Source organism: Eutrigla gurnardus (genome assembly GCF_963514095.1).
Source record: "Eutrigla gurnardus genome assembly, chromosome: 23".
NCBI lineage: Eukaryota > Metazoa > Chordata > Actinopteri > Perciformes > Triglidae > Eutrigla > Eutrigla gurnardus.
Genome location: NC_139934.1, coordinates 2,107,556 through 2,130,958, shown reverse-complemented (window position 1 = coordinate 2,130,958; position 23,403 = coordinate 2,107,556). Strand labels below are relative to the sequence as shown.

At 42.3% G+C, this 23,403-nt stretch overlaps 1 protein-coding gene and 1 long non-coding RNA gene across 2 annotated transcripts; both read right to left on the bottom strand.

Moving 5' to 3' along the window:
* Window positions 1-2,312: 2,312 nt before the first annotated feature.
* On the bottom strand, window positions 2,313-3,598 carry LOC311009068 (uncharacterized protein; the record flags this gene model as incomplete). The annotated part of the gene is made up of 4 exons (XM_084003041.1): window positions 3,509-3,598; window positions 3,032-3,082; window positions 2,529-2,734; window positions 2,313-2,431 (listed from the first exon to the last, which is right to left on the bottom strand). The coding sequence occupies exons 2-4, from the start codon at window positions 3,043-3,045 to the stop codon at window positions 2,313-2,315; spliced, it is 339 nt and encodes a 112-aa protein (XP_083859167.1). The 5' UTR covers window positions 3,046-3,082; window positions 3,509-3,598.
* A 5,234-nt stretch (window positions 3,599-8,832) lies between these two features.
* On the bottom strand, window positions 8,833-11,119 carry LOC311009292. The gene is made up of 3 exons (XR_014596630.1): window positions 10,844-11,119; window positions 10,544-10,642; window positions 8,833-9,676 (listed from the first exon to the last, which is right to left on the bottom strand). It is a non-coding gene; the product is annotated as an uncharacterized lncRNA (long non-coding RNA).
* Between the last annotated feature and the right edge of the window lie 12,284 nt (window positions 11,120-23,403).

Below are 23,403 nucleotides of genomic sequence, written 5' to 3'. Positions count from 1 at the left end.
TGCTTAATCCTTAATGTTCAGAGTTCAGAAAGTTTATTGCAGTTGGGATGAAACTGTTTTTTAACCGGGATGTTCTGGAAGCAATTGTCCTGTAACGCCTCCCAGAGGGCAGTAGCTGGAAGGCATAGTGTGCAGGGTGGGTGGGGTCGGAGATGATTTTCCGTGCTCTGCGTAGTGTCCGTTTGTGGTAGAGTGAATCAAGGGATGGAAGGGGTGTGCCAATAATTTTGGATGCTCTGTTTATGATGCGTTGTAGTTTCTTCCGGGAGAGTGAGTCTAGACTGCCGAACCAGACTGTGATGGAGAAGGTGAGGATGCTTTCTACGATGGCTGTGTAAAAGTGGAGCAGAAGATGGGACCTTACCCTGAACTTCTTGAGCTGACGGAGATGGAAAAGTCTTTGCTGGGCTTTTTTGTAGATGTGGTCTGCGTTTATTTTCCATTTGAGGTTATTGCTGATGTGGGTTCCAAGGAGTTTGAATGTGTCAGTGATGGAGATGGATTCACCTTTAATGAGCACAGGAGTTTTGGGGGATGGTTGGCGTCTTGGGTCGATGATGAGTTCTTTTGATTTTGATGAGTTGAGTATGAGATCATGGTCTGTACACCAGGTCACGGCTTTGTTGATCTGTGCACGGTATTCTGTTTCTTGGTTGTTGGTGATGAGTCCTATGATGGTTGAGTCGTCCGCGTACTTGTACAGGTTGACAGAGCTGTGGTGGGATGTGAGCTTGTTTGTGTAAAGGGAGAATAGCCAGGGTGAGAGAACACAGCCTTGGGGTGTGCCTGTACTGAGGAAGAGAGGGGAGGATGTGGTATTTTTGATCTTCACCTTTTGTTGCCTGTTCCAGAGAAAGTTGTGAATCCAGTGACAGGTGCATGGGTCGATGTTCATGTCCAGTAATGTATTGAATAGATTGGCCGGGTTTATTGTGTTGAATGCAGAGCTGAAATCCATGAACAGGATGCGGGCATATGTGTTGGCGGACTCCAGGTGGTTCAGAATGTGATGAGTTGCTAAGATGACGGTGTCTTCAACTGACCTGTTGGCTCTGTATGCAAATTGATATGGGTCCATGAGGGGGGTGGTGACAGATTTCAGGTGATTTAGTATGATGCGCTCAAATGATTTCATAACTACTGATGTCAAGGCAATGGGTCTGTAGTCATTGAGGCAGGAGATGGTCTTGGTTTTGGGAACTGGGATGATAATGGTTTCTTTGAAGCAGTTGGGTACTGAGTTTTGGCAGAGGGAGGAGTTGAAGATGTTGGTAAAAACCCCAGCCAGCTCCGCAGCACAGTAGTGGAGAACGGAGGGGCTGATGTTATCTGGGCCGGGGGCTTTATTCCTTTTAAGTCCCTTGAAGGTGCTCCTCACCTCCTCCTCGTAGATGGTGAAAGGGGGGGGAGGGAGGGGGTCTGGGAGAGATGGTGGTGGAGCCGGTGCCTGCTCAAACCTCCCATAGAAAGTATTAAGTGAATCGGGAAGCTGATTGTCGCTGTCAGGTGTGGGGGTGGGTTTCTTTTTGTAGTTTGTCATGTTTTGTAGTTTTTTCCAGATAGAGCGGGTGTCACTATTAGTGATTTGTTCTTCTAATTTAGTGGCATAGTTGGATTTGGCTCTTCTTATTGCAGATCTCAGTTTGTATTTGGCAGCCATATATTGTTCTTTATTTCCTGTCAAATGTGCTGAATTTTTCTCCTTTCTTATTATTTTAATGTCCTTGTTAAACCACGGTTTATTATTATTGTAGTGTTTGACTTTTTTGAGTGGAATGCACAGGTCAACGCAGTAATTGACGTATGACGTCACTGCTTCGGTGACGTCGTTCAGGTCACCTGCGGCATGGAAAACATCCCAGTCCGTGCACGCGAAACAACCCCGAAGTTGTTCAATGGCTTCGGGGGACCAGCACCGGAGAAAGGTTGTTGGTGTTTTGGAGGATTTAACTTTTTGCCTGTATTTTGGGATTAGCAGCAGCATCGCGTGGTCGGACCTGCCCAGCGGAGCCCTCGGGAAAGCACGGTAAGCCTCTCTGATGGAAGTGTAGCAGTGGTCCAGCGTGTTGGTCCCTCTGCTGGGGCAATTTACCTGCTGATGGTAGCCGGGGAGCTCAGATGATAGGTTGGTCTTGCAGCCCAGATTTCACCAGCACTCCTGAAAGAGACAGTATAAAATAATAGTAACATAATCATGTCCTGACGACTAGGACATACTGTGTAAAGATCACAAGCCACAACATTTAGCCTACTGAACATAAATATCATTGCCATGATAACATTTCAACAAAATATTGTTTGAGGACTCAGACTTATGGACCCCACATGACATACCTGAAGTTTGTTTGATCGAGATCCAACATGGAATATTTGGGACATTTTCCAGTCTGGTCACCCTCAAACAGCTTCTGCTCAATGCCTGCAACCATCTCTTTGAACACAAAGAATCACTCCATTCATGTAACTACTGTCACTTCTATTGCAACTTTTTTAAAATGTAATTTAAGTCTTATTTCAAATATGTGTACCTGTGAGGAACTCCTTCCGTAGTGCCCCTGTGTCAAGGCCCGCCTCCCCTATGAACTTGATCCTTAACTGACTGGTAGGCAATGCCTTCTTTTGTCGCTTCCATTGAGCAAGGCCCCGCTCCACCACATGGGATCTTGACACAGTGAGAGGAAATTCTTCCTCCTTGTTAACAGCGGCAGAGATGGCCTGCAGAACGTCATCAAGGCTGAGGGAGAAATAAATGCCTGTTAGACAGTGTGTTTCTGAAAAGCGTATGTAGTCTGTGTTTATTCCTATAGGTCAGAGGTTTTCAAACTGTGGTATGTGTACGTGTATGTGACTTATGCTTTCTATTGTGTGTAAGTATATGCACAATTGTGTCATAGACTTTTTTGTTGCTTCTGTAGGGTTATAGCTTACAGGTGATGCCTGGATTCTTTGACATGATAAGAGGTACTTGGCCCAAAAACTTTGAGAACCTTAGGTTATTAACTGTTGAAGGAGACTATAGAAGCGTACAAACCTAGAAATACTCATCTTGTGTTTTGAAGTTGAAGGAATGAAGTCAGCTTTGCTGAAATGACAAAACACAAGTATGAAGTTGAGAGTGAAACCCATATCCTCTGACCTCAAATGTAAAAAGGTGTACAATAAATTCAGTACAGAAGCCACATATAAAAGTTTAAGTTTTTTAATTAAAAATTTTTTTTTTTTTTATTTTGTTATGGTCAGGACTAACTGATCAATAAAAATCATATGGCAACACAACCAAAGAAATAGCCAAAAAAACCTTGTGTAGTGTTGAAAGCCAATGTATACTGTATCACGCACAGCACAGTCAGCCTTTATGGTAACAGCTTAGTCAATTTAAAAGTAATAAATCCAACTGGTCAATACATTAATCCATTGGTGGGAAGACAGTTGCTTGGAGGGATATCCCTAACTAAGATGCTACAATATCTTGACATATTTTCTCAATTGTGCTAAAAGATTCTGTTACCTCTCTCCACACTCGCTTGCATGTGCCTCCAGCTCATTGGGAGGAAAATTCTGGCCACAGATTGGGCACACAGTCTGCAACTGGAACCACTTAAATGTTTAACATAAAAAGTGGAGACAATAATACCTCAAAAATATACACTCAACACATCACAACATACCTCTGTGTTTGAGGACACAAAAAACAGATCTTCCTCCGTAGGCTGTCAAGAGGAATGAAAAAATTGAAAAAAATTGTGATGTTATGCCAATATTCATTTCGCTTGATTGCATATATCTGTTGTTATTCATATTTCAACAGATGTTTTTGCATGAACTGTTCATTAATTAACACAGCCTCATTGAAAATATAGCTTAAATACCTTGAAAATTCACATCACATCAGGTAGAATTGGCCACTATAAAAGTTATGACCAAATCCAACCTGTAATGATGAGCCTCCTCTTTGTTCTCTTTAGACATTGTATTCAAGCTTAATGGTGCAACATGTCAGGGGGGGAAAGTGACTGTTATGGGGATAGATTGACAATTTAATGTTTGCTTTTTGTCATGGATGGTCAAGGTGTTGAGAGAGAATTTCTCTAGGCTACACAAAAATGGCAACTGACAATTTCAGTAGTCAACGGTGATGAAAAAGAAATGATGTAGAGTACAGACTTGTCTCATGTCTGTAATTGTGTAATATGTCCCTTGTACTTTGTCCAAACACTTTTTTACCCCAACCAAAATACCACTGATGCTTGAAAAGGTACCAATTACTTCACCTTCTGATTTGAGTTTACTTTGAAGTCTTCCATATCTGGTTTGGGGTGCCTGTAATCCAGGTCTTCATCACTAATCTGATGAAGGAGAGTAGCAAGTTCTCATTTATTATATGAAGACAGTCTATGAAGTGAGTATTATGAAAGCAACATTCACAATGTTGGACCCGAGGAAGGTCCTGATGGATCAAAACGTTGTCTATTAGAGATATCTAGTAGCAAGCTTAAAAGTGTGAGGCAGTCGTTTCTGTGTTTTGCAGAGTACAGCTATTTGTAATATAATGTGATCTCCCAACATTATCCATACAATGGGTCTGTACATACCTCCTCTGCACAAGTATCTGAAGGCTTACATGTTTCAACATGCAGCGCTAGGATTTGTAGTGGATAGTTGGTGTGACAGGAGTGGCACATTGCCTTTGGCATATTGGAGAAGGACCTGGAGTCAGGATGCAGTGGTTGAGTGTCTAGTTCCTCCTGTATTGGAGCAATATATAGGACACCCTTTCCGCCCGTACTTGCAGTCTTCAGCATTAGCCCAGTATATCCACTGTCCTCAGGAGACACCATATACAGTTTTCGAGAACCCCATCCTCCTAAAAAGAAAAAAGTTATTTAATAGTTGAATTCTGTTGAAATGGAACAGTACTCATCACTCATGATATTGATCCAAATGAATATACAACAAGATTAGATTTGCCATGGGTAAGTTCTATGTACCTGCTCCTTTGTAAATCAGCCAGCCCCCAGACACACTTCCCAGTTTTGGATATAGATCTTTGAGGGTTGAACATACCTTCAAGAGTAATATAAATCACACCATCATATTAATAAAAGAACATTGGTTTTGATAGTGGACTATATTAAAATATTAGATTAGAAAGATTTTCTTGTCAATGTTGCCTCACCTCATCATGAGTGTAGTTCTCAGGTATCAGCGTGGACCTGCGTCCCAAACCAGCTTGCAAATGGGAAATTTCTTCACTGCCTTTGGGAGTGCGCTCAACAAGCTTGGGCAAGAGATAAAATGTAAGTTGTATCTCTTTGACTGGTGTGAAGTGGTTGGACGGCCCTGGAAGGCACCGGCGCTTTCCCTTGGCTCCAAAAAGGGCAGGAAAAGACCTGTGACGATGAGGATGTTTTAATTTGACATTACACAATACAAGTATACATCTTACTAGCTATAGTTTGTGAGAATTTAAATTGACGAATGTAAGGGACAACAAGTCAGTCTGACAAAGAAACCAAATACAATGAAGGACCTTGTCATTTCTGTGTGGACACTGGGTCGGCCATCTCTCCCTCTTTCCTGACTCCTTCCCTGTCTGCTAGAATGACACCGTGTTCGGAAGATGCATCACATTATTTTATGCTGAGTAGTCAACATTTAAATGAACAGTGTACAATATCTCAGGGGTCAAATGATTGAATTGTTATACATGTTAATCTGGGTTTGTGTTATTTGTTGTGAAACTAGACACAACACCTTGCAGTCTCTGGGGCAGTTTGCTGTTGGGCACTGGGCCCAACAGGGGTGGCTCTGTGTTGGGCACTGGGCCCAATAGGGCCAGGGGAAGGTGTTAAATTTGTGAGCAAATTTAGGAGGTGTCTTGCTGAATTGACCACTTCTGAGTTGTCTCCCTGTCAAAAGTATAAAAATGGAGCTGTAGGTTAGAAGCGATACACAATACATCATATACTTAATAACCCAATAATTATTAGTTAGGCACAATGATTGTGGCAACTCAAATCCATAAAAAAATTATGTAAATATTAATATTTTGCAGGTCCATAAATGTCTCAAATGGCTAGCGATACACAATAAGTCTACTATGGACTTTACATGGCAGCTAACAAGCTTGATTTAACCACAACTTATTTTTAGTAAAAATATCAGTGAAGTGGTAGAAAGGCACATTAGGCTATATCATTGAGAAAGGAAGTGGAAGAAAAATGAGGGATGACCATTAATGATGACTTGTTGTCATTTTGACACACACAGAGAACATCAAGAACCTCAACAGTCGTCATCTATGGCAAATTAATATAGTATTGAGATCCTCTTTATCCATCATGCAGAAATCACATAATATGCCTATGTTTTGGCCAATTACTGACTACATGAGAGCTATATTGCTACCATGCAGTGGAAAATGCCTGTGAGTGCTGAGAATGTGATTTTGTCTTTTTCCACTCAATCCAATTTTGTATCCAATACTAAATATTACTTTACTGAAGTATTAATAATAGGTAGTTTTTTTTTTTTTTTTACCATACCAGTATTAATAATAAGTAGTTTTTATACCAAACACAGAAGTCAGACATAAAATTATGGTGACAAAGTAGTGAACCATGGCAGAAGTATGGCCAATGCAGGCTGTATAGTGCAGCCTCAGAGGAACCATTCCACTGTGTATAAAACTGTGATATGCACGTTCAGGTTAAAAATGTGTACTACCACAGTAACGTTACTATATGACACCTAACATACAGACTTCTACAGGTCATAGTATGCTGTAACTTCTCAGACTGGAATGAAAGCAAGTACTACTGTAAAAAACATAAAATACACACTACTACACATTACAGCGCTAAATCCATGTAAAGTTGGTCATAGTATTAGCATTGCATAGCATAGCATTGTAATTGTCTGGGTATAACTGTTAAGGATTAGTCTGAGTCCGAGGTGTTGCAAGAATAAGTGTTAGAAGGGAATTAGAACCATGTGGCTTGTTGTCTCGGTCGATTAAAATATAACTTCATAGTTATCAATTCAATCTCAAGTAACTGACCATGAACGGGATGACGTTTATAGTACGAGTTAAAGTCAAGGCCAGGCGCAAAGAACGCTAGATAACTTACTGTGCATTAGCGAGTATTTTTATGAAATAGAAATAGAAATAGAAAAGCACTGTTGGAAATCCACATGAGATACACACGAGAGCCATCCACTTAATTAACAGCCTAATGGTCATCCCTTCTGCTACTTGTCATGCACAGCAACACTCAGCTGAAGCAATGCTAACATGCTAGTTGTCTAATGTAATTGTAAACATTATGATTTGTTTATGCTCGCTGACGAAACGAAACGATTCTACAAAATAGCTATAACATTAACAACAGTTAAACAAAAGCTCGTTAAAATATATGGTAAACTGCCATTACCGTATTTGTCCCAGCCTCATCCATGGTCAAGCCAGTCTGTCAAGCACTTCTTCCTCCGTCTCATGGCGGGTTGCAACCAGCCAGCATTAAGGTAAATTACCACTATGTCACATGCTCAAAAACGTAGGTGCTGATTGGCTGAAGAGGAGGCCTGTGTATCTGCGCTCGATTGCTCTTCCTCAACTACCCGGATGTCTGTCACAGTAAATTGAATCTGAATTTTGAGAACTAAATCTGAATTTTGAGAACTGAATTTGAATTGTGAGAACTGAATGTGAAAATATATAGAATCGAATTTTCAGTGAGGATCAAATATAGTTTCAGAGAAACTGAATTAAATTTCATAATCTTACATTCAGTTTCAAGTTTATTGGAATTCAGTTCCAAACTAATAAATTCAATTTCAAATTATAGTATTCAGATTCAGTTTTTCCAATGCAATGATTCAAATTAAACAATACAAATTCAAATTATGTGATTCAAATTCAGTTTCTAGTGGCACATATTTCAGCCCATAGAACCAGGTTGGGGGTGTGGACTGGACCATGTGGGCCCGGTGTGGGATGCGGCTCGGGGACTGGTGGGCGTGGTCTAGGCGTGGTCCCCTTTTTAAGTAGGCTCATTGGAGATGTGCCAGGCCTGAAAGGCAGAAACTCAAAGCTGTGAGTGAAAATTAAGTCTAAGACGGAAAAAGGCGTGTCCTCTTGTTTACTCAGATCAAAGGACGTCCCTCTCAGCTTCAACGAGACAATTTCTTTATTAAGATAGGACAACGTGAGGGTGAAACCCCACTGCAGTGCGGACTTAGCCCCGGTAACAATCGGTGCCCCGAGTGAGGCTGTTTAAAGCACACGTTGTCACGGCAATCACCCTTTTTTTTTTTTTTTCCAGACTTTAAATTGTTTCCGTCCAATTATTCACGTCTTTATCTTCTGGTTACAGTGCAGCGGTTCCCCAGGGTTCATTTAGTACATCCCAGAGACATTCAAAGTACTGGATTATACCCCCTAGGCATTTTGACATGAATCATCAATTAATGTCAACAAAGCTTAAGTTTTAGATGTTATGTGTTTTTTATTTTCTTTTAGCCGATGAGAGGGCAGAATTCTATTTTTTAAATATTTCTGTATTCATGAGGAATGAGCTCCTGATTCTGGACCATGAAGAAAATCTATACATCATCGTCATAAACGATTTAAAAAAAGCATCGTGGGAGCTGGTGTAGTGGGTAGGACTGTCGCCTCACAGCAAGAGGGTCGTGGGTTCGATTCCCGGGTCGGCCCGGGTTCCTTCTGTGTGGAGTTTGCATGTTCTCCCCGTGTAAGCGTGGGTTCTCTCCGGGTTCTCCGGCTTCCTCCCACAGTCCAAAGACATGCAGGATGGGGATAGGTTGATTGGTGACTCTAAATTGCCTGTAGGTGTGAATGTGAGTGTGAATGGTTGTCTGTCTCTATATGTCTCCCTGTGATAGACTGGTTACCTGTCTGTCTCTACATGTCTCCCTGTTATAGACTGGTTACCTGTCCAGGTGAACCCTGCCTTCACCCAGTCACAGCTGGGATCGGCTCCAGCCCACCCGCGACCCTGAATACAGGATAAGCGGTAGCCAATGGATGGATGGTGGGAGCTTGATCACTGCATGCTCAGTGTGGAGCTGCTGGACATCAACAGCCTGGTTTGTTTGTGGTGCTGCATTACAACACCACTAGGGGGCAGACTATTAAAAGGAGGGAAGAGCTGCAGGCTCCAAAATGACATGTATGTTCCGCAGCAGCAGACATGTGGTCAAACACAGTAGATCTCCACTGACTCCGGCTCGGGCTCCGTATCAAAGCTGTTTACAAGCAGCAGAGACTCGAATGGCGTTTCGGTTAACCACAACAGGAACAAGTCAAATGTCCCATCCAGCAGCTTTGTGAAACCTTCTCAACCACACGAGGAAAACAGTTAGTGACACCAAAGTTTATTAATAGGAGCGACTTCACACATAAAATACAAACAACAAAAAGGTTAGTTATTATCTTTAAACCCTGACCACTAGAATACACTTATGGAAGAAAACAATGCTCTAAATCTGAGTAGCTGTGGTTGCATGCGTCCCATTTTAACTTAAACATATACATATTAAAAGAGAAGCCAGACGTGTGAGGCGTTCAGGGACCAGTTCCATGGCAGCTGGACTTCACTGGTTGGACCGGTCTACCTCAGTGACGAGTAGACGACCTCTGGCTCTGGTGGAAACTCTGGACACAAGATGAGAAACAAATCATCCAAATGTAAAAAGAAGTTCCATTTCTGATGCTATGATCTATATGTTATAACCAAGAAGACACTAGCAAGCTAACAGTCAGATTACCTTTGAAGATCACGTGATAGCAAGTTAGCAAGTTAGCAAGTTAGCATTGCACCGGGAGAGGTTTCTCCTCTTTGAGGACGTTTTACAGCTGATGAGCCAAACCTGAGCCTGATTGGGTTCCAGGTAGAACACCATGGCAACAAGGACCGCCTTCTTTCCTCCTCTGTTGCCATGGCTGCAGTTGTATTTGGTTCAAACATCACTGATTGTTTTGTTGCAGCTCAGTGAGTCTTCCATGGTATCGAGTTCACCTGGTATCAAACTTGTATCTGGACTCTGCTGTGTTTTATTCTTACATTGTCATTTTTCAGAGACAACTCGAGGTGAATTCTGTCGTATCTTATGGTCGTGTTTATGGCTAAAGACCCGACGTCACTGGAGGGTATTTATATGAAGCAGGAAACTGGACGACCGCAACGCTCCTCACTTCGATTAAAACAGCTTCGCCTCCCTTCACCCTTTCTGTGAAGCAGACCAGACTCTGGCTGGAAGCCAACGCGGTTCAGATTCACAGTAACCATGAGGAAGTCGCTGCTGGTTGTTGCATGCAGAAATCAAGCAAAGAATCAAGTGCATTGCTATTCTGCTTTGTATTTAAACATCTAACTGGAGCAGGAAATGTGGATTAATCCACCGCTGAAAGTAGTCCCCCAACAGAGTGACTGTCCTGCTGCTTGTTTGAGTAAATCTCCAGTTCTTTCAGCAGATGTTTGGACTGTTGGTCCACGACGGAGACGAAGAAGAGCTGACATACCTCCACTCCTGTTGGACCTGACGTCTTTGAAGGTGATTGGTCCATAGCAGACGTCCTCCGCCCGCCTCACTGCGGCGTAGACTTCAGCCGGATCTCTGTCTGGAAAACACACGCAGACTACATGACTGCAGGTAGTACAGCTGATACTACAGAGTACTAGTACTAAGGATGAGTGACGCTCCTGCTACAGTCGTTAACACGTATGTTCTTGTAGTTTTAGAAAAGGACATCATGAAATATTGATCCATTGCCCCTCGTGGGATTAATAAAGTTGTTTGAATTGAATTGCATCCCAGTTACCTCTGCTCACTCTGATTGGCCGTTGGAGGTTACGGGATATTTTGACATCACTGTATGTGATGTCATCCGTGATGTCATCATTTGGAACTTCTACTCCAGCAGCTGAAACCGAAACGGAACAGAAGTTTGAATCAGGTTTTATCGTTATCGACACTTCACTGTCTAAAAGTCACCTGCAGAGGAAGGTCATGTGATACGATCCAAAGCTCCGGAGAACACTGAATGGACCTCATGCTGGTCATTTTGAAAGGTAACACTCTAAGTCTAACCTGTTACTGAGTGTTCTGTCATGTGCTCCAGTAATGAACCAGAAAATACAACAAACATTAATTCAAAGTGAAATGTTTTCCTTCAGAAGTCAAAGGGAATCAAAAATCTGAATTCTGACTTTAGAAGACTTAGAACTGAGAAGTTGCTGCAGGACTGAGGACAAGTAGACAACGTAGGCTGCCATCTGGTGGTTTGAAACAAACCACCCCCCCGATTTACTGGAAATGAGCGTTCAATGTCTCTGCAGATTGTCAGTCATCCGGGTTCCTGGTGGTCTTTGAACGCCTCATCGTCGGTAACTGGGTTTCTGAAGTCGTTTAGCCTCTCATTTAAAAGTCTACATATTTTATAATTTAAAGCAAATTACGTTCAGGTAGAAAAAAAAGGAGTAAATTACAGTTAAATAAATATGTTTCATCTTTGTATCATTGATTCCCCGTCCTGTTTTGTACGTTATCATTACGCTAATAAATATAAAAACATCAAATAAATAACTGAAAGGTCACGAGTGATAAAATGAGATTTGACTTGATGTCTGCCGCAACCTGAATGCAGCATGGGGGGGGGGGGGGGGGGGGGCGTTGCAGACATTCAACTCTCACAGTAGACACGATGTTGTGCATGAAATATATAAAATATGTATAGATTTGAAAGAAGGTATCTAACAGTAGCATTTATGTGGATCACAGAGGGATTACAGGGAATGAAAAAGCAGAGGAACTGGCAAAACAGTCACTAAAGCAGGATAACATAATGAACATTTCATTTAGCAAAGCAGAAGCATTAGATATAATTAAGAAAAACACTATAAAAGAATGGCAACGATTGAGGGTAGGACATTCAAGACTTAATAAAACATTGCATTTAATAAAGAAACGTCCTACAGGTTTATGTGAGAGTTGTATAGGATCAGAAGAGTCAGTTAAACATGTCATCATGCACTGTCAAAAATATTCACAAGAACAGGTTCGATACTCAGATATCCAGCATAGTAGGTGGCGGTCATGCACCTTAACGCTGGTTGACAACCGCCAAAAAAAACCCACGAAGAAGAAGAGGAAGCCGAGGAGAGGAGGTTGCGGCAGATCTGAGTGCAGAGAGGGTGTTGCGGCTTTTGAAGCCGGAGAGTGCTTTGTGGAAGAGCGGTAAAACTTGAAAACTAAGAGTGAAAATTGAATTGACAAGAGTGCGGGACATTGTCATTGGAGTGTTGAAAGTAGGTAGGTAACTTACAGAGAGTAGATTGTGGGGGTATCGACCGACGGCCTGTATAGGTCCGGTAGCGGTACCCTTGGGCTGCTTTCTGTAAGTGGGTGTAAAATGGAGGGAAGGGAGGGGGACGGAGATAGGTATAACAGTATGGAAATGAGTGAAGAGGATTATGAGATTGATAAAGGGGGTAGTGAATGGGAGCAAGTAGGGAGAGGAGGAAGGTGTAGAAGGGCAAGTGGGAAAAAGAGAAAGAAGGAAGATAAAGATAGTTTGGAAGGCACAGAGAGTGAGGGGCAGGGAGAGGAGGTAAGGAGTGGGAAGAAGGGATCCCTTAATGTAGTGGTGAGATTTGAGGGAGAAGGGGGGGTAAAGAAAATGGACCCACTAAAAATCACAAAAATAATCAGAGCACAAGTAGGAGAAGTTAAGTACGCTAAAGTGCTAGGAGATGGGAACCTGCTTATTGGGTGTAACACAGAAACACAAGTAGGAAAAGCTCGGAAAATGGTGAGTGTAGGAAAAATGAAGGTTACAAAAACAGTGAAAGTTGGGGAACAGAGAAATAATGGATGTAAGGGAGTGATAACAGGGGTTCCCCTTGGTATCAGCATAAAAGATCTAGTGGGAAGTCTAAAAATGAGAAATACCACAGTTAAAGATGCTAAAAGAATGACAAGAGGACCTGAGAAAAAAGAATCAGAAACAGTAGTGGTAGAGTTTGATACAAAAACTATCCCAAGGGAACTCTATCTTGGATTTGTAAAATACAATGTGAGAGAATTTGTCCCAAAACCAATGAGGTGCTTCAATTGTCAGGAGTATGGACATATAGCTAACCAGTGCAAAGGCAAAAGAAGGTGTGCAAGGTGTGGAGGAGACCATGAATATGGGAAATGTGGAACGGGAGTGAGGCCAAAATGCTGTAACTGTGGAGGAGAGCATAGTGTAGCATACTGGGGCTGTGAGGCTATGAAGAGAGAAATAACAGTGCAACAGATAAAAGTGAATGAAAAAGTGTCGTATGCGGAAGCTGCTAAGAGAGCGGGACAAGGGAATATCAGTGGCATGCAACAGAAGAGAGAGAAACAAGTGATGACAAGTGTTGTACAAGAAGTTGAAAAGAAAATGTTGGAGGAGAAAAAGAGAATGGTCATGAACTTTGGGTCATGACCGAAAGAATAAGATCCCGGATACAAGCGGCCGAAATGAGCTTCCTCCGCAGGGTGGCGGGGCGCTCCCTTAGAGATAGGGTGAGGAGCTCCGTCACACGGGGGGAGCTCGGAGTAGAGCCGCTGCTCCTCCACATCGAGAGGAGCCAGTTGAGGTGGCTCGGGCATCTGCATCGGATGCCCCCTGGACGCCTCCCTCGGGAGGTGTTCCAGGCATGCCCCACCGGGAGGAGACCCCGAGGAAGACCCAGGACACGCTGGAGTGACTATGTCACCCGGCTGGCCTGGGAACGCCTTGGGGTCCTCCCGGAGGAGCTGGGGGAAGTGTCTGGGGAGAGGGAAGTCTGGGCGTCCCTGCTCAGGCAGCTGCCCCCGCGACCCGGTCCCGGATAAGCGGAAGAAAATGGATGGATGGATGGAGAAAAAGAGATTGGTGACATTCATAGCAGGAGTCATAAATGCGACCGCAGATGTTAAATCTAAAACAGAAAGAATACAAATAATAGTGAAAGCAGCGGTACATCATCTGGATATGAAGGGGATAAGATGGGAAGAGGTAAGAGATGAGTTGAGTGTTCAGGCCAGTCAAGAACCATCATGTATTGGGTAATATTAATAATAATGATAATCCTTCAGTGGAATGCAAGAAGCCTAATTGCAAATGGTCAGGAGTTTAAACAGTTCATCTATAGCCAACAGGAAAAACCAGACATAATGTGCATCCAGGAATCCTGGTTAAAGCCAAACTTAGAGTTCATTATTAAAGATTACGTGGCAATCAGAAGAGACAGGGGAGAAGGGACAGGAGGCGGATGTGTCACATTTGTAAAAGAGGGCATTCCCTACAGGATTAGTGATATTGGAGCTGAGATGGAGAGTATTATAATAGAAGTATGGATAGGAAAGAGGAAGCTGGTGATACTAAATTTTTACAACCCATGCAGACAGTTGGACATTAAGAAACTTAAGGACATTAGCACCATTATGTGAATGGAATGTGTGTCAAAAAGGGACTATAGGAAGTGACCATTATCCTATATATAATAAAATAAATTTAGGGACGGTACAGGCCACGGAGAGAGCAGGAGGAAGATGGATCTTAGAAAAAGCTAATTGGGTTGAATTCATGAAGGAATGCGATAAAAACCTCTCTCAGATTAGTGATAACTTAGAGGTGGAAATGATGGAGAGGGAAATAAAGCAGGGGATCATAGCAGCAGCAACCAGCTCCATACCTAAAAGTACAGGCAGAAAGAAAAATAAGTTAGTACCATGGTGGGATGGAACATGCAAACAAGCAGTTAAAAGCAGAAACAAAGCACTTAAGTTAGTTAAAAGATATCATAACTTTCAACATCTGATCCAATATAAGCAAGCGCAAGCAATGGTAAGGAAAACAATAAGACAAGCAAAGAAGTCGTATTGGAGGGAGTTCTGTGGATCGATCGGGAGCACTACTAAGATAGGTGAAGTCTGGGGGATGTTGAAAAAAATGGGTGGAGATAGGAAGGACTGGAATTATCCAGTCCTGAGTTCTGGAAATGAGGTCGCTGTAACCAATAAAGAGAAGGCTGAGTTAATGGTTAAAACTTTTGTGGCGGTGCACAGCTCAAATAATTTAACGGAGGAGGGAAGAAATGGTAGGGAGAGAACTAGGAATGAAAACAGGGAGGTGTTAAAAAGAAAGGATAGTAGGGGAAATGAGTTAGATGTCCCATTTACCATCGGAGAAATGAAAAGAGCAATAGCCAAAACAAGAAGGAGTGCACCAGGTAAAGATAGAATATGCTATACTATGATTAAACATATAAGTGAGGGGGGATTAATGAAAATATTAACACTATACAATAAAGTCTGGAGAGAGGGTAAAGTCCCACAAAGCTGGAAAGAGGCGATAATCATCCCAATCAGGAAGCCTGGGAAAGATCATAGCAAGCCAACAAACTACAGACCCATAGCTCTTACGTCACATATAGGAAAAATAATGGAGAGAATGATTAATGAGAGGCTCATGTATCATATTGAAAAGAGGGGACTGGTGACTAGGTATCAAAGTGGATTTAGAAGAGGTAGGAGCACAATGGATCCGATATTATGTATAGAAGACGACATCAGGAAAGCACAGGTAAATAAAGAAACGGTGGCCGCAGTGTTCTTTGATGTCGAAAAAGCATACGACATGTTGTGGAGAGAAGGTTTGCTGATTAAGATGCATCACATGGGGATTGAGGGAAAGTTATTTAACTGGGTCATGGATTTTCTAAGGGAAAGGGTCATCCAGGTTCAAATTGGGTCAGAAATCTCAGAAAGTTATATTGTAGAGAATGGTACGCCGCAGGGGAGTGTTATCAGTCCTACACTATAAACAATAATGATAAATTACATTTTCAACAACATACCAACAGGAATGGGAAGATCTCTGTTTGCAGATGATGGGGCAGTATGGAAGAGGGGAGGCAACATAGATCACATAGTCATGAAATTACAGCAAGGGATAGATCAAGTGGAAAAATGGGGAGCAGAATGGGGTTTCAAATTTTCAGTGGAAAAAAGTAAAGTAATGTTCTTCTCAAAAAAGAAAATCAGTGAAAATAAAAAGTTAAACTTATATGGAAGGAACTTAGAAAGAGTAAACAGCATGCGATTCTTGGGATTAAGCTTTGACTCTGGATTAACGTGGAGAGAACATGTGAAGGGAATAGTTCAAAAAAGTAAGGTAGTATTGAACGTTATGAGGTGTTTGGCCGGGCTAGAATGGGGGGCTGACTTTACATCACTAAAATATATATACATTGCACTAATACGATCTAGAATAGAGTATGGTAGCGTGGGATATGGATCAGCAGCTAAATCAGTCCTCTTACAGCTAGATGTCATTCAAGCTTGAGCACTAAGAATTTGTCTAGGAGCAATAAAAACAGCACCAGTATGCTCCCTTCAGGTTGAAACAGGAGAAATGCCATTATGGCTCAGAAGGAAACAGCTTACAGCCAATCACTGGATACATCTAAAAGGACACAATGAAGACCATCCAACAAAGAAAGTTTTGGAGATGTGTTGGGAAAAGGGGAAAGAACAAAAATCAAGCTTTGGGTGGGTCAGTGAGGGAATAGCAGAACAACTAAAAATACAGCAAATAGAAGTCAGCCCAACAGTTCTGTGGACGCAAATACCAGAATGGATGCTACAAGAGACAAGCGTAGACCTAGAAATATGGAACATCAAGAGAAGAAATAAAACAGCTGACCTAGTACAGGAATTTTATAACTACACAGAGGGAAAGTATGGGGAATATGTGCACATATATACAGATGGATCAAAAGAGCCGGAAACAGGAGCAACAGGCGCAGCAGTGGTGGTTCCCAGTCGTCATACCAAGATATCAAAAAGAACATCAGACCACCTAAGCATATATGCAGTGGAGCTATGCGCAATATTAATGGCAATAGACTGGGTGGAGGACAGAGTGGACAGGAAGACAGTCATATGCAGTGATTCAGTTTCATCACTCTTAAGCATAAAAAACAGGTCAGCAAAAACACATCAGGAATTATTATATGAAGTACTGTTAAAAACATCCAGATTAACAACAGGGGAGGGAAATAACGTTCATGTGGGTGCCAGCTCACTTGGGGATACAAGGAAATGAAAAAGCAGACAAAACTGCTAAGGAGGCAGTAAAGAAAAAGGAGGTGGAAGTGAAAGTAAAATTATCAAAAGCAGAGGGGAAAAGTTTAATTTGGAAGGAAATAATCAATCCATGGAACCAGTATTGGAAGAGCCAGGAAAAAGGGAGACATTTATATAAATTACAGGGAGTAGTAGGAGAGATGGGGGGGTATGGAGACAATAGAACAGAACAGGTAATAATGAGCAGATTAAGAATAGGGCATACTAAACTGAACAGCACACTTAATATCATAGGGAAGCATGCAAATGGTCTGTGTAACTGTGGGGAGAGGGAAACAGTTGAACACGTGGTGATGGCATGTCCTGGATATGGAAGGGAGAGGGAGAGGATGAATAGAGGGTTGCAGAAGGTGGGAGTGAGGGAAATTAATACCTAGTATCAACTGGGTTAATTAAAAGGATGTAGAAGAGGAGGAACGGGAGGAGTCAAGTCCAGCAGATGGCGGTAAATGCAACACTAAGGATGCCGACTGCCATTAAACACCAATGCAGAAGAAGGTGGCAGCCCACGTGTGCAAACCTGGGAAGGACGTCCACTCGCATTTAAAATCGCCCATGTGGTACCTTTAGCCGGGTTCTAGAGATGGGCAAATGAAGCCTCGTGAAGCTTTTGAGGCTTCTTCCTGATTGTACCGAAAAAAGATTCGAAGCTTCAAAGCTTCACAGAAAGACCCTACCAGTGACATCTAGTGGTCAGCTGCAGTTATAGCAGCAATGAACCTCCAAATGATTCACACATCATTGCTTCCAGTTCCAACACAAAAGCAATAAAGTCATTATTAAGCAGTTGTGTCTTCATTCTAAGAATCATTGTTCACACATACACAACAAACTGGGCATCTCGCGTCTCGTTATAACGAATGAAGGCGCGCCAAAACTTCGAATCAGTCACCTCATTTCCGGTGGTTCGTTGTGACGTATGAAGCGTCAAACGTCATCGGTCACGTGATCGCGGAGATTTGATACAAGCCTTGACACAGCGTTTCGAACCAGCCTGCCCGGTGGCAGGATTACGCTGTTGCCGAGACACGGGAGGAGGAGCTGCAGGCGGTTGGTAACGGCTGGACTGTGAATGGGTAGGAGATGGCAGACGCTAGTGACGGATCAGGAAGTGAGATGGGAATTGAAGTGGATGGCGGGAGCGAAGATGACTGGAGTTTGCCAGGGAAGGTAAACAAGAGAAAACGTAGGGAAGGAAGACAGCAAAGAGATAGAGGTGGCTCAGAAAGACCGGATAGCGACGGAGGTGCTACAGCAGTAGTGAAGGAGAGTGAGGAATATAAGATCATCATAAAACTTTCTCAAGACGGTGCGTCGTTCGGTGAGTGGAACCCTATTACGCTGACGAAGGCGATTCATAAGGCTATGGGTGAAATAAAAAAAGCTAAAGTGTTGCGTAATGGATCAGTGTTGATCTTCTGTAGGAGTAGCATACAACAAGGAAAGGCCATAAGACTGGACAAGATTGAGGGTAAAAAAGTGCAGTGCTCAATACCCGAAGATCGGAAGAAATCGATTAGGGGCGTCATTTCAGGGATACCTACGGTTGTGTCAACGGACCAGATTAAAGAAAATGTGATGGGAGCAAAGGTGTTGGAAGCCAGACGACTTAAAGCGAACAGAAATGGAGAGAAATGTGACAGCCTGTCTGTGGTGTTAACATTTGATGAACCCAGGTTGCCGATCAAAGTGTACATAGGATACATGAGCTACGAAGTGAGAGCATTTGTTCCGCCACCACTAAGATGTTTTAAATGTCAAAAGTATGGCCATGTAGCAGCAGTTTGCAAAGGCAAACAAAGATGCGGTAGATGTGCAGGTGAGCACGAGTATGGCAAGTGTAAAGAGGGGGCTAAGCTAAAATGCTGCAACTGTGGAGGTGAGCATACATCTGCTTACCGAGGGTGTGAAATGAGCAAAAAAGCAGCTGAGGTGCAGAAAGTCAAAATATCCCAGGGGATTTCATATGCAGAGGCGGCGAAGAAAGTAAAACAGACAGTTGCCCCTAAACCAGTGGCAGTAGAAGATAACCCCAGACCATGTGGAGAATGTGCTAAGGCTAAAAACATAAAGGATGATATGCTGATGGTAGGAAAGAATGAATTTGTGCTATTTATGGTTGAGGTAATCAATTGTTCAGCACAAGCAAGCAGAAAAACCGAAAAAATTAAGATCATTGTGAGGGCAGCTGAGAAATATCTGGGTCTGGAGGGGATAAGCTGGGAAGCAGTAGAGGACATGTTAGCTAGAGAAGCATCAAACTCTCAGACATGGATTGGAGGATCATCATGTTCTTAATTATATTACAGTGGAATGCAAGGAGTTTTACCTCTAATGGACAAGAATTTAAAAAGTTTATGGAAAATCTGTCAGACAAGCCGCATGTAATATGTGTACAAGAAACATGGTTAAAGCCACAGTGGGACTTTGTTATATATGGGTACACTGCAATAAGGAAGGATAGGGAAACCGGGAATGGGGGAGGAGTGGCAACGTTTGTGATGAATGGGTTGAGCTATAATTTAGTTAAGATAGGAAAGGAGCAAGAATCTATTGTAATCAAGGTGTGGTCAGGAAAGAGTAGCATTACGATAATAAATTACTATAACCCATGCAACAGACTGAGCACTGACATACTGAATGATGCAAGTGGGCCAACACAAGGGAAGGTAATATGGTGTGGGGACTTCAATGCACACAGCCCATTATGGGGGAGCAATGATACAGATGCAAACGGGTCAGTAATAGAGGAGTTTATGGATGATATGGGTTTGGTGTGTATTAATGATGGAAGAGGTACGCGATATAATAGCTCACAGAACACAGAAAGTGCAATTGATCTGACGCTCACGTCCACTGAAATTGCGGGGGTCAGTACTTGGGATGTCTTAAACCAGTCAACAATAGGAAGTGATCATTACCCAATATTGGTCAAAGTAGGAATAGAAGTATATCAAGAGGGGGGTGCAAGGACACCAAGGTGGAAGTTGGATGAAGCAGATTGGGGTACATTCCAAATAATAAGTGAAGGCAGGTGTGTAAAACTACTGGAAGAGAGTATGATAAATATAGAAGAAATGAACGAAAAATTGGTAACAGCATTGATACAGACAGCAGATGAAACTATTCCAAAGAGTAGTGGAGGCAAGCGGAGAAAGAGTGTGCCGTGGTGGGATGATAACTGTAGTAAAGCAATCAAAATGAGAAATAGAGCATTTAGACATCTGAAAGCTCACCACACACTAGACACATTAATACAATACAAGAGAGCACAAGCAGTAGTTCGGAAAACAATAAGATCAGCAAAACGGTCATACTGGAAACAATATTGTAATAAAATTGGGAGAGAGACTCAGCTGGCAGAAGTATGGGGTATGATCAGGAAAATGAACGGCATAAAAAGAAACTTTGAAATCCCAGTGATACATAGCAATAACATAACAGCAATCAGTACGGTAGAAAAGGCAGAGCTCCTAGCGAAGACGTTTGTCACAGTTCACAGCTCAGAAAATGTATCAGTTAAAGCTAAACAGTGCAGAGACAACACTCTTGCACAACATATAGGAGGCTCAGTAAGAAGAAGCACTTTGTCAGGTGGTGACCTAGATCTGCCTTTCTCTTTATTTGAGTTAAGGAGAGCAGTTATAAATGCGCGGCAAACCTCACCAGGGAAAGATGGTGTATGCTACAGCATGTTAGCTCATTTGACAGATAACGCACTGGAAGCAGTGTTAAGGCTGTTTAATAATATATGGGAAACAGGTAAACTTCCTTCAACATGGAAGCAATCAGTTATAATACCAATACTTAAACCAGGCAAAGACCCATCAAGTCCCTCTAGCTATAGACCCATTGCATTAACATCACAGTTAGGGAAAACCATGGAACGGTTGGTAACAGAGAGACTGTCACATTTTCTGGAAAGTAAAGACCTTCTCTCAAACTACCAGAGTGGTTTCCGTAAAGGAAGAGGGACGATGGATAGTGTTTTATGTTTGGAATCAGAAATAAGGAAGGCTCAGACTAACAAAGAAATGGTGATTGCTGTATTTTTTGATGTAGAAAAAGCATATGATATGCTATGGAAGGAAGGACTACTCATCAAACTCAATAGATTAGGGGTAAATGGAAAACTTTACAACTGGGTGTTAGATTTTATGTTTGAAAGAACAATAGAGGTTAAGGTGGGCACAGAATATTCTAAAACATATCGCGTAGAGAATGGAACGCCTCAGGGAAGTGTCTGCAGCCCAATCCTTTTTAATGTTATGATTAATGATATTTTTGAGCAGGTTGAGCAAGGTATAGGCAAATCATTGTATGCAGATGACGGGGCATTATGGACAAGGGGCCGGAATCTTGCATATATACAGAAGAAACTGCAGAGAGCAATTGCAACAGTGGAGCAGTGGGCAGATGAGTGGGGCTTTAAGTTTTCTGTTGCAAAGACACAATGTATATGTTTTTCTGGTCGCCACAAAGAGGCTTCTTTGAAGTTATATGGTCAAAAAATTGAGCAGGTCAGAGTTGCCAGATTGCTTGGAATGTGGATGGATGAAAAATTAACATGGAGACAGCACATTGACAAGGTGAGGGATAAGTGCAAGAGAGTCAATAACCTCTTAAGATGCCTGTCAGGAAGAGACTGGGGTGCAACCAGAGCGTCTCTGTTAAATATCTATCATGCAATTATGAGAGCAACACTTGATTATGGGTGTTTAGGCTATCTAGCAGCAGCGGATAGTCATCTGAAAAAGCTGGATGTGCAGCAAACACAGGGACTGAGAACATGTAGTGGAGCTTTTAAATCCTCTCCAGCAGCAGCCATACAGGTGGAAATGGGGGAGCAACCATTACGGATCAGGAGAACCAAACTTCTGTTGGCATACTGGATAAATTTACAAGGGCATAGGACATCACATCCTGCTAAAACCATCCTGGAGGACTGCTGGGAACACAATAAATCCAATATTATGAGTTTTGGGTGGATTGGAAATATAAAAGCAGTACAAGCAGGTTTAGAGCATATACAGTTCAGTCCGACAGTCCCACATTCATGTACTCCTCCCTGGTTATACATAACACCATCAGTAAACTTTGATATACAGCAACAGTTGAAGAAAAGAAAAAGGCATGTTTCGGCGGGAAGGGTAGCTGAAAGCTATCTGGAGCAACATATTTCAGACAAGACGGTAATCTATACTGATGGGTCAAAAGACCCAGATACTGGTAGAACAGGAGCTGCAGTTTTCATTCCACAATACAAAATACACATCAAGAAAAGAACCACGGACCATTTATCAGTGTATACAGTTGAGCTTGTAGCTATCATTTTAGGCTTGGAGTGGATAGAGGAAAACAACCATAACAATACACTAATAGCGTCTGACAGTTGGGCAGCACTTACAAGCATCAAAACCATGAAATCGTGTAGACAAGATCTCATATATCAAATACATAATCTACTTCTCAGAATGCACAACAAGGGCATGACAGTTTGCTTCATTTGGGTTCCTGCCCATGTAGGGATAGAAGGAAATGAGGAAGTTGACATGCTGGCCAAACAATCACTCAGATCACTCACGGTAGATACAGTAATTCCATTATGTAGGGCAGAGGGTAAATCAATAATCAAGAAACATTTGGGGAAAGTATGGCAAGAATACTGGGACATCCAAGACACAGGAAGACACCTCTATAACATACAGAAACAGGTTGGGTTGGGAAGAAGGAGGGGCAGGAGCCGCAGGGAGGAAGCAGTCATCACACGACTTAGGATAGGGCACACAGGACTGAACGGTACATTACAAAAAATAGGAAAGCATCCGGATGGCCAATGTGACCAATGTCAGCAGACTGAATCTGTCCAACATGTGCTGCTGGACTGTAGAGGGTACGAGGAAGAAAGAAGAATATTGGCAGCAGCTGCAGAGAAATCCATGGGGGTATTTAGTATGGAGAACCTGCTAGGAACAAAGGCTGACAGTATGCTCAAGCATTTGAGGACATATCTGATAGATACAGGCCTAATGGAGAGGATATAATTCTAACATTATTTAGTTTTGTTATTTAGTTTCTGTGTTTTTTTTTTGTTTTGTTTTTTTTTGGTATATTTGCTTTGTTTGTTTGTTTTTAATTTATTTTGGTCTGCCAATCTACTGATCCACACTCCAGTCCAGTTGGTGGCGGTAATGCACACGTAAGTTGGTTTGCCAACCG